At 39.7% G+C, this 15,818-nt stretch overlaps 1 protein-coding gene across 1 annotated transcript in view; it reads left to right on the forward strand.

Moving 5' to 3' along the window:
• Positions 1-15,818, forward strand: part of LOC143277038 (cilia- and flagella-associated protein 43-like) — a 78,293-nt gene that overhangs the window by 40,719 nt on the left and 21,756 nt on the right. Inside the window, exons 18-28 of the mRNA XM_076581769.1 lie at positions 613-723; positions 1,265-1,342; positions 3,949-4,074; positions 5,651-5,755; positions 6,947-7,063; positions 9,129-9,173; positions 9,948-10,023; positions 10,428-10,537; positions 13,757-13,963; positions 14,616-14,786; positions 15,298-15,426. Of these exons, the coding sequence (XP_076437884.1) occupies positions 613-723; positions 1,265-1,342; positions 3,949-4,074; positions 5,651-5,755; positions 6,947-7,063; positions 9,129-9,173; positions 9,948-10,023; positions 10,428-10,537; positions 13,757-13,963; positions 14,616-14,786; positions 15,298-15,426 (1,275 nt within the window). The remainder of the gene's footprint in view (positions 1-612; positions 724-1,264; positions 1,343-3,948; positions 4,075-5,650; positions 5,756-6,946; positions 7,064-9,128; positions 9,174-9,947; positions 10,024-10,427; positions 10,538-13,756; positions 13,964-14,615; positions 14,787-15,297; positions 15,427-15,818) is intronic.

Consider the following 15,818-nt stretch of genomic DNA (forward strand, 5'->3'; position numbering starts at 1 on the left):
CTAAATTATGGATCGTATTTTCGTTGTGTTTATTTATTAATTTTTTGTGGCACTAGCAGTATTTTCGCTTGCTTTTCTTTGTGTTGTTCCCGCTTGTGTTTATTTCATAACCTACAGTATCGCCAGCTTTTCTGTAGAATCAGTATATGTTCCGGTACCGGAAATAAGTGCGGCTTATAAACCGGTGCGGCTTATGTATGTATAAAGTTCAATTTTTTCCAAAATTTAGTGGGTGAGGCTTATATACCGGTGCACTCAATAGACCAAACTTAATGGTACTCTTTTTTTCCCTGAAGCTTTACAGAACACATTTCACTTTCTTTCATTTTTTTTAAATGCTGGATAAAGTGTGTATCACAAATGAGTCTTGAAGGTCTTGCCTCTCTTTTTTTGTTGTTGTTTGTTTGTTTGTTTTTTCTATGTGTGTGTGGATGTTTTAGTGTGTATGTGTGTTGTGTCAGGTAAAAATTAAATTTTGGAATGAAAATAGAGAGAAAAAGAAAAAAAAAAAAAGAATCTTGCACTTATCTTTTCTACATGTTTTTTTTTTTTCATGAAGAAAACAAATTTGTCAAAGAGATGAGTGCCATGTCAAACTATTATTGTTGGCAGGAGCGCCTGATACGTCTGAAAGAGGAAGCCATAGAGAAGAAGGAGATCTTTATCAGTCCCCCTCCCTCACCTCCACCATTGTCCACCTGGCTGCAGGAGAAAGAATTTGAGGTCAGTGTGGGCATGTGTGTACTTTGCGCTCACAGGTATGCATTTGTGCATTTGAAGGGACAGGGGTTTGCTGTTTTGCTGTCCAAATTTTCAGGTCTTAACAATTCCTTATGGAGACAAGTAAAGTTTGATCAAGCTGCAGCCAATTGGCTTAGGCTCAATAGATTTTTGAAAATATTAATTTGCAGATAATCAAGGAACAAGTGGATGAGCAGGTGAATTGACAAAAAGGACTTTTTTTTTAAACATAATATATGGTTGCTTTGTGCATGATGTCACAGACACACAATATTTTATCAGCAAAAGTATGTTCATTTTTTTCCACGAGGACCTCCACAGATAGTTACAGTGTGTTTGACTGCAAACAAAGCAAGTGATATCCCTGTCACCTTACAGGGACCCCACCCCCACAACCCTAGGCTTGTCCCGTCTTCTTGTCAACTGCACGGTATCCAACACCTGCAAGAGATATTTCTTTTTGAGTAGTTTCTTGTTTGACAGATTGAACATGATGCAAAAGGGTGTGTTCTGTATTGTGCAGGCCTTCAGAAAAGAAAAGGAGTCGTTAGCATCCAGGAAGAAAAATCTGAGGGAGGACATCATGAGTCTACGCAAGCAGGTGAATCCATTTGTTAATGATACATTATTGGGAGGGTAATATATGGGTGCAATAACCGAGTGGTTAAAGCGTTGGACTTCAAATCTGAGGGTCCCGGGTTCGAATCTCGGTAATGACGCCTGGTGGGTAAAGGGTGGAGACCTGCTAGTGCCTGAACCCCCTTCTTGTGTATATGCACACAGAAGATCAAATACACATGTTAAAGATCCTGTAATCCATGTCAGCATTTGGTGGGTTATTGAAACAAGAACACACCCAGCATGCACACCCCCAAAATGGAGAATGGCTATCTACATGGTGGAGTAAATAAACAAAACTATCATACACATATAATGTTACATGTCTGTCTGAGTGTGTATGTGTGCATGCCTGAAATCTGATTGAATGACACAGGAAAAATGATAAGGCCCAGTGGCAGCTGTCAGTCGGCTCTACCCAGGTAGGCAGCATGTTGTGCAAATGACCCCGTGTTTGTAAAGCGTGTAGAGCTTGGTCTCTGACCAAGAATAGGCGCTATATAAGTATCCATATCATTCATCATTCATTCATTCATTCATTAATAAAAGAGCTGCACTTTCTCTAAATTGCAACTGCAGAAATACAAGACATATCTGTTAATGTTCTCTCCTCTCTCTCTCTCTCTTCCTCTCGCTCTTTCTGTCTCTTTCTGTTTATTGTCAGAAAAATGCTGATATATGTTTTTTTCCTTTTCCTCTTTTTGTTTTTTTATGTTTATAAAAATTTGTCCTGGGCATATGTTTATTTACTTTGTAATTTTTAGATTCCCCCCCAGAGGGCTGAATATAAGAAAGCCACATTGCTTATTCCACTACCCTCTTGAAATAAAATTAAAAATCATTTTATAGGTAAAAATACATCATAATGTGTCATCCACCATTTAACACATGGTTTCACACATTTGTGTCATCTTTTGCTAACAATGTGTAGCTGGGTTGGCTACAATCTTCGTTGGGCCAGCTTAGCAGACGACTTTTGTGACTCGCCGAAGGTTACTAAAGAAGTTTGTAAATCGGTCACAAGTTATCTCCCTTTTCAGGGAACAGTATGATTTTTCATCAATTTGGTAAATTATAAACACTTCCTTATAGATGAGACTATAGTGTTTATGTTATTGGACTTCAGAAAGGTCATACTTCTCAACTGTAATGATATCATTTGGCCAGAAAGCCTATAACTCTTTTAAATTAATATTTATGTGAATGAATCTTGGCGCGATCTTCGAAATCCACTCAGTTGAAACATACAAAATACCGTTGTTTTCTATAAATTGATATAGTTGCCGTGGAATTTAGATTGTGCATTAAAATGTAAATGATTAAGCTTTCTTCTCAGGCACCGCTTTCCGTTTACACCTAAGTTATAGGCATGCGATAGTACGAAATGTCTGACAGCATTTCGGCCCCACAAAACTCTCTCTTCTTCAAGCCATTGGAATTTGTCAGTGCCGATTTGAGCAAAATACGGTTTTACAATACCTAGTCATTTTTATAGCGTGATTTGCAGATGTTTGCATTTCTGTTATCAATCTGATTCGTATAATAAATGAATAGTTGTGTTGTTAGTTTAAACGAAGTATTTCATAGTCGATCACAAGTGCCAAAAACACCGCCAAGCGGTGCCGACACGGGAGCTGTCCATTGAGTTTTCTCTTGAATTTTGACATAAAAAATCTAATACTCTAGAAGCAGATTCTACAGATGATTTTTATATAGTTGGAAATTCAGGATTTTCAGTTACTTAACTGTTACAATTACATATCGCGAGTATTAATTGTTGTAATGTACAGAAATGATACATGAACTTGTTAAAAGCTCGTTCATTCAGTGACTCTTTTTGTTTACAGTTTTTAACTACATAATTTTTGTAGAAAATGGTTTAGCTTAAGAAAATGCTCGTCTCTTGTAGTTTTGTGTGATATGTAATATGTCTATGTTAGTTCCCCGAGCCAAAAGTTGGACGCCGCTAAATTTGGTCAAACAAACACAAGTTTGGCCCCTCAAGACTCGCTGAGGGCAGGTTTCGTGAGTCATTTCGCGGTGCTGGCTTTGCAGTTCGGCGGAACAGAATATAAAGAGTGAGCGAGTGCCAGAAGAATGAGAAAATAAAAGAAGAAAAACCAGCGCACTGCCTTCCCAAGTCTACCTTGCCTGGCTGCAGCTCTCTTCTGCAAACACCTTCTACCTGTCTTCACCTTCTCTAACACCACCTTACCACCCCGTCACAAATGTTTTTCTTGTAATGATCAAAGAAGTTATTCTCAGTAAATGAATGAATATGCTCATTGATTTTCTCTTACACTCTTTGTTACCCAGTAGAGCAAAACAGTGTATGGAGCTATATATTCATTTGGACTGAAACAACCAAGAAAGTATCTCTGTTCAATGGTCAAAAGATAATTTGCTTTTGCGCTTTGGACATGCGCATGAAAAACCCTTGAACAAAATTTCATCAGCACTCAGATGATGAATCAGTCACCATTGGTAAGCGGCATGACAGATGCTCAGCGGACTGTGATAAGATAGTAAAGTTGAAAAAATAGGAGGGATGACAGAGAAGTGTGTGTGTGGTTGGTGGTGGGTCCACAGATTGTGTCCTTGATCCGCGACAATGAGGAGTTACCAGAGCTGGAGAAGCTGGAGTTGAGCGACTTTCACCTGGATGTTGATCAGCAGTCCATAATGATGCGTCGGGAGGAGGCTGAACTTGAGCAAGTCAGTCACTGCTTTTTAGTTGTTGTTTCTTTCTTTCTTTCTTTTTTTTTTTTTTTGAAGTAAAACTAGACAGGAACTGCAATGATTTCATTGAAATAAAACAAGAAAGCTGAGGACATTTCACCTTCTGAAATAAAAAATCTAGTTTTGGTCTTTTTACCTTTTAAAACAGAGCAAGTGAATTGCAGTCTTTCCCCCTTTTAAACAGAACAGGTGAACTGCAGACTTTGCCCTTTAAAACAGAACAGGTTAGTTACATCCCCCCCCCCCCTTTGAAACAGAACAAGTGAATTGCAGTCTTTTCCCCTCTAAAATAGAACATGTGAAATGCTGTCTTTTTTCTCTTCGAATTAACTCTATTGCTGCCAAAGGTGGGTGACTCCAGTCGATGGGTCATGTTATAAAGGCCACTTCGTACATTGTAACAAAGCTTTACAGCTGCAGCCAACATCCCAGTGCAATTGGAAATTGACCAACCTTCCCCTCTTGACCAAGTTTGAAGAGGACAAGTCCACTGTGTTATTTTGACATGAGCTGAATCAGAGAGCATCGAGTCTAGAGTATTTGGCACTGGGGGGTGTTATTTTGCACAGAAACTTGGCATCAAAAGAGTTAAAACAGAACAGGTGAATTACATTCTTTTTTGCTTTAAATCAAGGGAGTTCAATGGCAGCCTTTTCTCCTTGAAAATAAAACAAATGTATTGCATTGTCGTTTTTATTTTTAGAAATAGATTTAATGAACTGGCACAGTTGTTTCTTTTTATTTAAATAGGACATGTAAGTTGCAATGCAGTGTTTCTTTGTTTTGGGGGGTGGGAGGGGAGTGGTGACCGTGGAAGAATGGTGGGCTAACTGAATTCCGCAGTGTGCTGTAGGAGTTGGTTGAATTCATTTCAGAGCTGTTTGAATGTGTGATCGTTCTGATGTTGGTGCGGTCATCCTGAACAGTATGCATTCCTGTGACAGTCCTTTCACAGGCATGGACAACTTGATTGACTGTGTGCTTGGTTGAATGATTTACTGCCCTTCATGATGGTTATGGCATGGGACAGAACTTCTGCCCTTGATGGGAGGGATCAGTTAGCTGGGTGACTTTATGCCTCACAGGGATGAAAGTTAACCATATTGCCAGCATATTTGTGAGTGTGTGTGTGTGTGTGTGTGTGTGTGTGTGTTTGATAGAAGGAGAAAGGTTATTTTTCACCAACTTCATGTGCATCCAATTTGAATTACAATTAATACAGAGGGGTATGATAAAACTGGGTACATTTGGCTGGTGCATGTGTAATTTGGTTAAACAACAGCAAAAAACCCCATAAAACCATAAATGTTCATATGGCAATTACAAGCTGACCAGGAAACTTATATCCCAATAACGGCATTACAGTTAATGTATATATCTTTGCACAATATTTTGTGGATAGGGAAGAGGGATATGAGGGGATATAAAGTACATGGTGCGAAAACTGAAGGAAGTGTGAAAGATGTTTTGTATAGACAACAAATGCAAGTTTAGAGAAACTGAGAAGAATAGACTGATATTTGTTCCAGCCTTGTGCTTTATTTTCTTGAAGGTTCATGAAGACACCCTGTTTAACAACCTTGTGAATAACTACCTGACTGAAGCTATCAAAGAGGAATGCTGGAATAACATGTGTGTTAAGGGCCGGTCAGTCAAGGTAGGTGCTGAGCCCTGTCATTGGGATGTATCTCTGCTGTTTCGTTTCTTTCACAGTAACCCTGTGGTTTGGTTGTCTATGGCTGTGTGTGTGTGTGTGTGTGTGTATGTGTGTGTGGGGGGGTGTCTGTGTGCACACGTGTGTGTGATTGTGTGTGTGTGTGTGTGTGTCCATGGTAAACTTTAACACATTCATTTTCTTTTGAAACGCTTTTTCTTTTGAAACCAAATTTTTCTAAAATCGTCTTCTCTTTTTTTACCCACACAGTCTAATTATAACATTGCACTTCTGGGAAGGGCACAGAGTGTTTTGAAGAATCAAAAAACATTTCCACAGTCATATTACTGTTACATTTTCATGTCTTTTACATGAAAAATGCATTTTTATCTCGAATATTGACAAATTGATTACTAGCTATTGATTTATCATTTTTTATTTATCATGTTTAGTTTAAAATAAAAACTTCTGCTTTGTATGGAAATTACATTTATACATATACCCAAAGACCTAATATGATACTGTTCAATAAACTTCTCACTGATGAAATACTTGAAATCACTTCAATCAGCTGGTCCATACCCATTGAACGCCTCTAGTTTGTGTGTGCAAATTTATTGATGCTTTGGAACCGTTTTTGTGGTTGTGATTCAAATTGTAGAGATCACAGAACTGGAACAATTCAGACTACAAACTCCATTTTTGGAGATGTGTTTGAATATGCTCTTTTCTGTTGTTTGTTAACATTAATTATTTATTCTGTCTTTGTGCTTAACATGGACTCTGTCCATGTGTCTTTGTGCTGAACATTGACTCTGTCCATGTATTGTTGTACTTAACATTGACTCTGTCCATGTGTCTTTGTGCTGAACATTGACTCTGTCCATGTGTCATTGTGCTTAACATTGACTCTGTCCATGTGTCATTGTGCTTAACATGGACTCTGTCCATGTTTTTGTGCTTAACATTGACTCTGTCCATGTGTCTTTGTGCTGAACATGTACTCCGAACATGTGTCTTTGTGCTGAACATTGACTTTGCCATATGTGTCTTTGTGCTTCCAAGATAATGTTGCACAGGGAGAAAGGGAACACACTGGAGCAGCTGACATTGTGGGCTGAGCCCCTGGTTACCTCACCCTTCCCTGATGGACAGACCGCCATGGAGCCATTATACCGTTTCTTGCTGTTTCAGGCCTTTAATTCTGACCTTCTGGTTGCCAACTTTCCTCTGGTGGAGCGCAGCAAAGAAACCTTGAAGAAGTTGGAAACCGTAACAAAGAAGCGGCAGATAGAACTCCAGTTTGCAGTGGTCAGTTCCTGTAGTAATGGACACTGCATGGCAGTAGTATACTGTGTAATGTCTGATATCCATGGGTATATCAGATTCCTTTTGTAAGTGTTGACTTTGTTGGTTAGCAGACCTAATTTGTAACGGCAGTAATTGCTATACTAGTTACACTGTGAAGGTGCTTTCAGCCTGTCGTGAATCAATATCAATATGTGACTACAAGCTGGAGTTCTGTTTTTGCACAAATACCTTTTTTTTTCCACTTCAGCTCTCGTCACTAATCCAAGCAGAGCTGTAGTGGAAAAGAATTTAACTCTGGCTTCTAATCAGATATTATGAATGTTCATCAGACATGTACAGAAGAAACCAGCAGAGTGCACTTCAGAATCAAAGATACAGCATTGCATGTTTCCCAGAGCCTATGTGACTAGTGTTACCTTTAATCAAAGTTAAGGAAAAAGTGATCAGTTGTTTTCGATAGATGTTGTGTAGAGACACTTAACCTGTTGCCTATCTTGGGACATTAAACTTATATCCTTTTTTTTTTCATTGCTGTACGCATTCAAGCTGTATCTCATGTCCATTTTTCATCAGCAAATCATGGTTGATAGTTGAAGGGAAACAACCTACTTTGTTTCTCCCTGTCTTGTAGAATGTTTGAACCAGTATTGTCTACATCCTTTGGGATTTGTATGTTTACATCCCTTGGGATTTATTTGGTCTGTTCTGTATGACTACAACTATAGGCAGTAGGAAATGATGAAGTCACATGCAGATACGGTGGGTGAAATTGGTGTTCAACAAAGTTCGATCTCAGCTCATTTTTCAAAGGTTTATAGATTTGAAGTGTCTCAGTAAATACTGAAAGTTATGGACATTGGGGAAGAAAGCCTGTGTAGTGATCAGGATGATGATTCAGGTGCAGACTTGGATTATGATGGTAACAATCTCAACCTACTTTGTGACACAGAGTGAAAGTAACACTGATGTAAGTTTTGTGCCCGAAACTGATTAGTCTGCGTCTGTAACAGGCCCAGAGTAAAATGACAGTGAACATGAACCAGTTATACAAGCTCTGTCATTCTACATGTGTAAAGGGAAGGGGGATGAGGAGAGTGGTAGTCAGTCATGCTCTTCACCAGCAGGGGATGGCGGGGGAGGGGAGTGGGGGGGCCTGGTGCCAACACACAGTTGGCTGGCCACTTTTTTTTTTCATCAAGCTCTGATGCAACACTGGGCCAGAGGCACCTAACGGAAACAAATTTGACTGGAAATCCTGGAATTAGGTATGATGTTGAGAACTTGTTACCATTTGATTTAGTTATGATGTTGAGAACTTGTTACCATTTGATTTCACGGAACTTTTCTATAACTGAGATTTGAAACAGCAATATAAATAGTTATGCAGTAAAATTGTAATAGCTTTTTGTCATCTGCTCAAAGTACAAAGTATGAGCAATGATCTTGCAAAATTTCAGGGAAATATCTTTGTATTTGAGGTAGTAGTGCACGTTTATTTACACTAAGTTATTAGTTAGAAACCCAGAGTTTTTTGTGGCACATGGGAATGACAAAATTGTTTAAAATGTTCGGCAGGCAAGAGATTAACCCATCGTCGCAAGCTGTACCAAAGATTGTTTAGAAATGTCTGAGCTTTTAGAGGTTTTTGTGGTGCTTCTCTAGGACAGTCAGTCAGTCAAATAGTTTTGAAAAAAAAAGGACAGCACAATTCTGATATTATTGTCTTGACCTTGTGGCCTAGTTACAAAGACCAAGGTCAGAATGGTTGCTTTTTATCAGGAGGTGTTTAAAATATACATTGATCTGCCATGAAATCAGTCCACGGAAAAAGTTATTGATGATATAATGAAGGAATACGGACTGTACTTCAAGAGGTTTTTATCTGCTTATAGAAAATCTTTTTACTGTTTGCTGCAGTATTTGATATATTTTTGACTAAGCTAAGAACGAAATATGATGTAGATGTACGTGCAGACATACGAAGTTGTCATGTAAATTAATTATTTTCTCCGATGATGAGTGTTTGCTCATTCATGTTGATGCAGTCTTTTCTTGGCCGTTACAGATCAGAAAGAAGGAGATGGACTTGCTAAGCCAGTCATCTCATAGTGTAAGTGGCTGGCTTTGTGACATTGTATGTTTATACTGAATTACTTTTCTCCACACACAGAAAGACTACAACGACAGCTGTCCCAACTGACATGTACTCTTTATTTTATTTTATTTTTTCTTTGTTTTTTCTTTCTTTTTTTTATGAAAGAGAGTTACTTCAGTTGCCCTTCATGTTAACTGCTTTTGTACATATGTTATTGTTGGCATGTGAAAACCAAGGGAGGCAATTTAACTCTTTCTCTACCAACCTGCCAAACTCACTGCATGCTTAGTAACAATCTGCCGGAATGCAGCACACAGCTTCCCTAAGCTGCTTGGACACACTCAGCTGTGGGTTCTTGGTTACCATGTAAATGTGTTTATTTTTCAGTACATTCATTTCTTTAGTTTCAGATCTCTTCATCAAAAGTGATTTTGTGTTTGAATGGTGTGTGCTTGCAGCATAATCAGATTATTATTCACATTCACATTTGCATGATGGGGAGGAATTGGGAGGGGGGGGGGTGGGGTCGGTATTACGGTAACATGAATAATTGATTGGTTGTGACTGTGTGTAAGGATCAGGCACTTAATGGTCATAAGGGTCATGGCGTGTATGTGTTGGGGTAACGTGAAGAATTAACACTGGTTGTGACGGTGTGTGTTAGGGGGTAACATGCAGAATGAACGTCAGCTGTGATGGTGTGCAAGGAAGGGGCGTTGCATGGTGGTAATGGTTGGGGTGTGAGTTGGGCAGGTGAAGAATTAATGTTGGCTGGTGACGGTTTGTAAGGAAGGGGATCTGCTAGGCGACGAGGAGCAAAAACCCGTTGAGCCCAGCAAAGGTCCCACCATGACAGGCAGCTTGCGTGAGTGACACACACACACACACGCATGCACACATACACGCACACACACACACACACACACACACACACACACACGCACGCACAAACACACGCAAACACACACACACACACACACACATGCACACACACAAAAAAATCACACCTACACATGCATATAGAACACTTGCACACACACACCCCAACTATACAAACCTGTGTGTTTTCTAATAGATATTTTTGTTGTTGTTTGCCCTGTTTTTGTCTTTATTCTCGTCCCTGACCCTTTAGCTGTGTATCAGTACAGTATTGCAGCTTGTGTTCATGGGTCAGCTGTGGCTGTTAGTTTGATTGCCTGAGTAGAGAAAGTGAAAATGATACTTTTCGTTTCCTTATTTCATGATTACTATGTTGTTGTTGTTTTGCAGTTCCCACATATTTAACTGACGAGGAAATGGTGAAAGACCTGGATTTGTTTTATGATCAGTTTACGCTTCATTTGCGGGACCAGAAGATCAGACAGATTGTTTTCATAGAGGTAGGCAACACAATGCAGTACACTCTTGTCAAGGTTAGGGTCATGTGCAGGGACATGTTCAAAACATGAATACATTAACAGTTGATGGCATGCAGGTCCATTCAAATGAGTTACTTGATGTTGTTTTTTTCTTGTCCAATTCTAGTGTGAATAGGACCTGGAAATGATGTGCACTCTGTGTGTGTGTGTGTGTGTGTGTGTGTGTGTGTGATGACTTCACAGCAAAAAATAATTCCCCATGAATTTGTGTGTGTTACTTTCAACCAAGTCCTTGAAAGTGTCAAAAACTTTGCATTGGTAAATTGTCTTCTTTTATCTGATACCCATATTTAAAAGAAATATGTGTGCATGCAAAGAGAGTTAAGAAAAAATCATTTGTTAAATCTTGTTTGCATTGCTGTGAATTTTTGGCAATGTCATAAATACTTTTCCAAATAGTACAATGCTGGACTGTTGCACGTGTGACAAAAACTTCTCCCTCATGCTGCACTGTGTCCATGTAAATATTTGAAGGTAAATCAGAGGTGATCTTGTACTCTTGACTGGTAATTTTGCACCATCTCTGTGTGCTGTAAGCCTGGTGAGGCTTTCTATAACAATTGAAGACATAACTGTCACTGAACTGTCGTATCAAATTTGAATTCTGAACCTAAAATCCCTGCCTGTGAGAGTGCATTCAGTCCTCACTTCTAGCACAAACATGAATGTCTTGGAATTCATGTTCTCTTACATTTCCAGAATGTGGACATTGTCATTAGGTCCATTGTAGGATCATCGTGGTCTTCCAAATCCCAGATGTTGCTCTGACCTTGTTGTTCACAGTGGGGACACTGTCAGTTCTCTTGCCAGCAGAGCCTTTTGCACTGAACTCTGCAAAGACTCTGCTGGTTTTTTTCCTCACAACCAGTACCACTGAATCCATACCATATGATAACCTTACGATGGATTCACTTATGCTACATTTTACTAGTCTTATTTCAAGTCCCATTTTCTCAAACCTGCCGACAGTCCCATCTGTAGGGCTGGATTTATTTCTCTGCTTCGGGCCTTGAAAGGGTTTATTCGTCTCCCTCAGACATGTTCTGCTCCTTCTTGGTCAACTTGCTGTTCTTGAAGCCATTGCTTCACTCAGTTCACTCAGTGGTGTTGAACTTAGTGCACCGTTTACAGTGCATATTATAGTCCATTCAGTGTAATGTGTTCAGTGTTAGGTTCAGCTTCTGTTTGGTGACAGTCTTCCTTCTCACCTTCTCTTCATAACCAGTAGCTTTAGTGCATACCCAAAAGTGGTAGTGTATTTCCAGTAGAGCATGTCCAGTCGTGGCAGTCCTCCCGTCGTTCAGTATGAATAGCATCCCCACCTTCTGGAAATTATGTGCTAGAAATTCCCTCTTTTGTGTCGCTCTCTTTGTTTCTGCCTTTTTTCTTCCTTCACTGTTGTCTCCTTTTTCTGCCTTCCCAGTCCATTCCCCTTTCTTTTTTTCGAGCAAGCCTTGACACTATTTTTTCTCTTTTCCGCAGTCAGTGATGTACCATCTGTGCTGTTTCCTCTGGCTAATAGGTCGTGAGATGTAAACACTGGGATGGGCACTAGCTGCCCATTCTGCAGTGTTATTTGCCTGTATGGCTTTGTATGTATTTTTTTGTTTGGCTTTGAAGTATTATTTTTTCCTTTTTAATTTTTTTTTGTAATCTGGGGAATGTCTGGCGTCCTCAGCACAGCCTAATTTTATTTGCCATGAGGAGCTAAATGGTTAGGATAATTTGTCATGTGTTTTGTAGGTTTATCTTGTAGGGTTTTTTGGCGTGGGTATCTGATAGTTTTGTGTTGACGCGATTGAGCATTGAGCATTTGTATGGTTTGACAGTCCAGGTATGGCCCTGTGCGGTCAGCTGGACTATAAGCAATAATTAACAATTAACAGTAGTGGCAGTGCATACCCAATAGTGGTAGTGCATGTCCAAAAGGGGTAGTACATGTTCAATAGTGCATACACAGTAGCTGCATTCCACACCTGATAGTGGTAATGCATATCCAAAAGTGGTAATGCATATCAAATAATGGTAGTGCATGTCCAGTAGTAGTAGTGGATACCCAGTAGTGGTAGAAAGTATCTGAAAGTGGGAGTGCATGCCCAATAGTGATAGAGGATGTACAATAGTGGTGGTGCATTCCCATTGGTGGTAGTACATACCCAACAGTGGTGATGTTTGTTCATCTTTTGGATTTGAAGATGACCACGACTTCAGCGTCAGATGGGGAATATGTGACTGGTAAGACACTGTCCAAGCACGGAAAGATCACCCCCATGTGGGGCACGTGTGGGTAGATGTTGCTGAGTTAGCTTGAGCCTTGTGTGCAGCACGTGTCCTCTGAGCCTCTTTGGTGCTTTCGTTTTCTGCTGTGTACACTCTCGTACTTCGCAAGGTTGTGTGGTCCGGAGCAAGCAGTTCTTCTGGGATGGCGTTCTTTAGAATGTTTCTTCAGCCCCCAAACTGAGCATTCATTGCTCAGTACAGCAACTGTTTTGGCAGTCAACGATCAGACATCCTGAAAATGTGGCAAGCCCAACTGGCTACCAGTAGTGGAAGTGGTAATTCACATCCAGTAGTGGTAGTTCATATCCAGTAGTGGTAATGCGTAGCCAATACTGATGGTACTTTTTCAATACTGATATTACATATTCAGTAAAACTTGGTTGTAATTTCCAGTGTCTGTTGGGTACACATTGATATCCAGGGTGACACCTCCTTGAGCTACTGAAACTGAAACTGAAACTGTCTGGTCATATTCCACAGACTACTTTTTTTCAGAGTTATGTCCCAGTTTCGTTTGGTGGCAGTCTGCCCCAGTTCTCTCATGGTCAAAGTTTGTATTAGCATCTCTGATTTCAGTTCCTCTCAAACTTCAGCATATGTTTTTCGCATTCAGCAAGCAGCACATTCAAATATTTACATGCATTTTCCTCATGATGCAAAGCAAGAACTAATTTTAAACATAGCATCACTTTCCAACGGTGCTTGTGAAGGAGACTGTGACAGCAACAACTTGAATGATCCAACATCAGAAAGCAGTTTGTTTCTTTTCCAGGTCTTAAGGACTGAATTCATACTTTTTATTTTATTTTTTTTAAAATTTAATTTTAAATTTAATTTTTTTACTTTTGTCATGTTGCAACTTTTCAGTGTTGTAACATGGCTCTTTTCTTTTCTTTACAGGATGCCATCTACAAAGCCAAGAAGATCTTCAACAAACAGTTCGATGAAGTGTTTTTACGGAAAGAGCAGGAGATTGAGAGAATCAAAGAGAAGAACAAGCGTGTGTCCCAGATCTTGAAGAGCCTGGAGAGGACAGACAGCTTGGTGCAGCCAGAGTTCAGCATAGACGAGAAACCAGAGCAGCTGATGGTAGTTCATGATAGTGAGGTAGGAAAGCCGACATACCATGAAGTGTGGCAGCAGGGGCTGCCTGCTTTTCAGCACGTATGTAATCACGGGTGAAATTTGAGGGTAACCAAGTTCTCAAGATTTTTAAAAATTTATTTTCATTTAGGTTTTAGTCAGAGTAAATGGAAAGTATGTAGAAAACCCTGTTAACTGTCTACCTGTGAAGCAAACTGTTTAAGGACCAAGACCTGCATCATTATGCCAGTGTGACACTTTAACTTGACACTTTAACAAGATGTTTCTGGTACAGACACTTGTTGTTTTTCATTTTCTTAGTATTTATTCATTGTTTATTTATTTATTCAGTAATCTATGTATTTATTTATTAAAGTTGTGTGTGTGTGTGTGTGTGAACAGCACTATCAAGTGCTGATTTATTTGAACAAAGTAGTGAAAAGCTACATTTAGTACAAAAGGAAGGGTTGTATATGTTTTGAATTGACTTTGTTGTAATGATGAGGAAATTTCTCGTTCTAAAGGAATTGCATCTGTTCCAAACTTTTTTTGTAAAATGTTGTGTGTAATGGATTTGGGTGGATGTGAAGGGGAGAGTTTTATATGTACAAACTGTGTTTCAAAGGCACAGTGATCATTAGTAGAAGTAATACAACCATTACCATTTCCTGTTCAGATAACAGCAGAGAAGTGGCTGTCAGAATATGAGCTGAAAAACCTGGAGGAAGAGCGGAAGGCCAAAGAAGAACTGGCCCGACTGGCTAACATGGACAACCCCAGAGAGAGGGCATTGGAGGAGATGATGGGAGGGGTGCTGGAAATATCCAGAGACGCCATTCTCAGAATGGTAGCAAAGCAAAAATTTATTAATGTGAAAATGCTTCTCACAGTTATTTTGCCATGAGTTTGTTTTGTTGTTTTTGTTGTTGTTGTTTTTTTGTCCCTTGCACAGAAAGTTATATATCTCCACATCACCAAGGTTGTTTTTTTTTGGGGGGGGGGGGGTGAGGGGGAGGTTCACGCACACACACACACACACACACACACACCAGAAAATAACAACCATAGCCACAAGTAACAATAGCCAAAGAAAAGAACACAGTAAGCATTTTACAAGTACACATTACATTGTATCAGTTTCAAACACTTGGCCACATTAATATTGTAAATGCTTGTATTACTTACATTTGATAATATTTCATAGATAGAAGATATCCTTTGTTTCTGTATTGACACATCACCTGATTTCTCCACGTGGTTCTCCATCATGTTGAATGTGCCTTGAACACTGCACAGTTATTTGTGAAGTCCAGCTTTTCTTGCAGTGAGTGGGACCTGGTGTTTCGCTGTGTGTGCAGGAGATACCCATGCCACAGTTCATGAAGGAGAAGGAAACGACTGATTATACACTGGACGAGGTCAGGATGGCCCAAGAGTACGAAGTCAAAGTGAAGGAGCTTCAAAGGGACAGAGAGACATACAGGAAGGTGGGATCTCCCCAGAATCAGTGTCCTGTTTTAGTCTTCGGCATGGAATAAGGCCAGCTGATACTCTATATAGTCATTAGAATGAGACAGTAAACCGAGGTTCCATGTGCAGCATGCACTTAGCACACGTAAAAGAACCCACGGCAACAGAAGGGTTGATCCTGGCAAAATACTGTAGAAAAAATCCAGTTCAATAGGTAAAACAACTAAGAAAAACTGCAGGCAGGAAAAAAAAAAGAAAAAAAAAGGGGGTGGCGCTCTCAGTGTAGCAATGCGCTCTCCCTTGGGAGAGCAGCCTTAATTTCACACAGAGAAATCTGTTGTGACAAAAAAGAGTAATACAATAGTACAATACAATACTATCATTCTGAGTCATTCGAAAGGTTAAGATT

The sequence above is a fragment of the Babylonia areolata genome, chromosome 2, assembly GCF_041734735.1.
Source record: "Babylonia areolata isolate BAREFJ2019XMU chromosome 2, ASM4173473v1, whole genome shotgun sequence".
In the NCBI taxonomy this organism is placed as follows: Eukaryota; Metazoa; Mollusca; class Gastropoda; order Neogastropoda; family Buccinidae; genus Babylonia; species Babylonia areolata.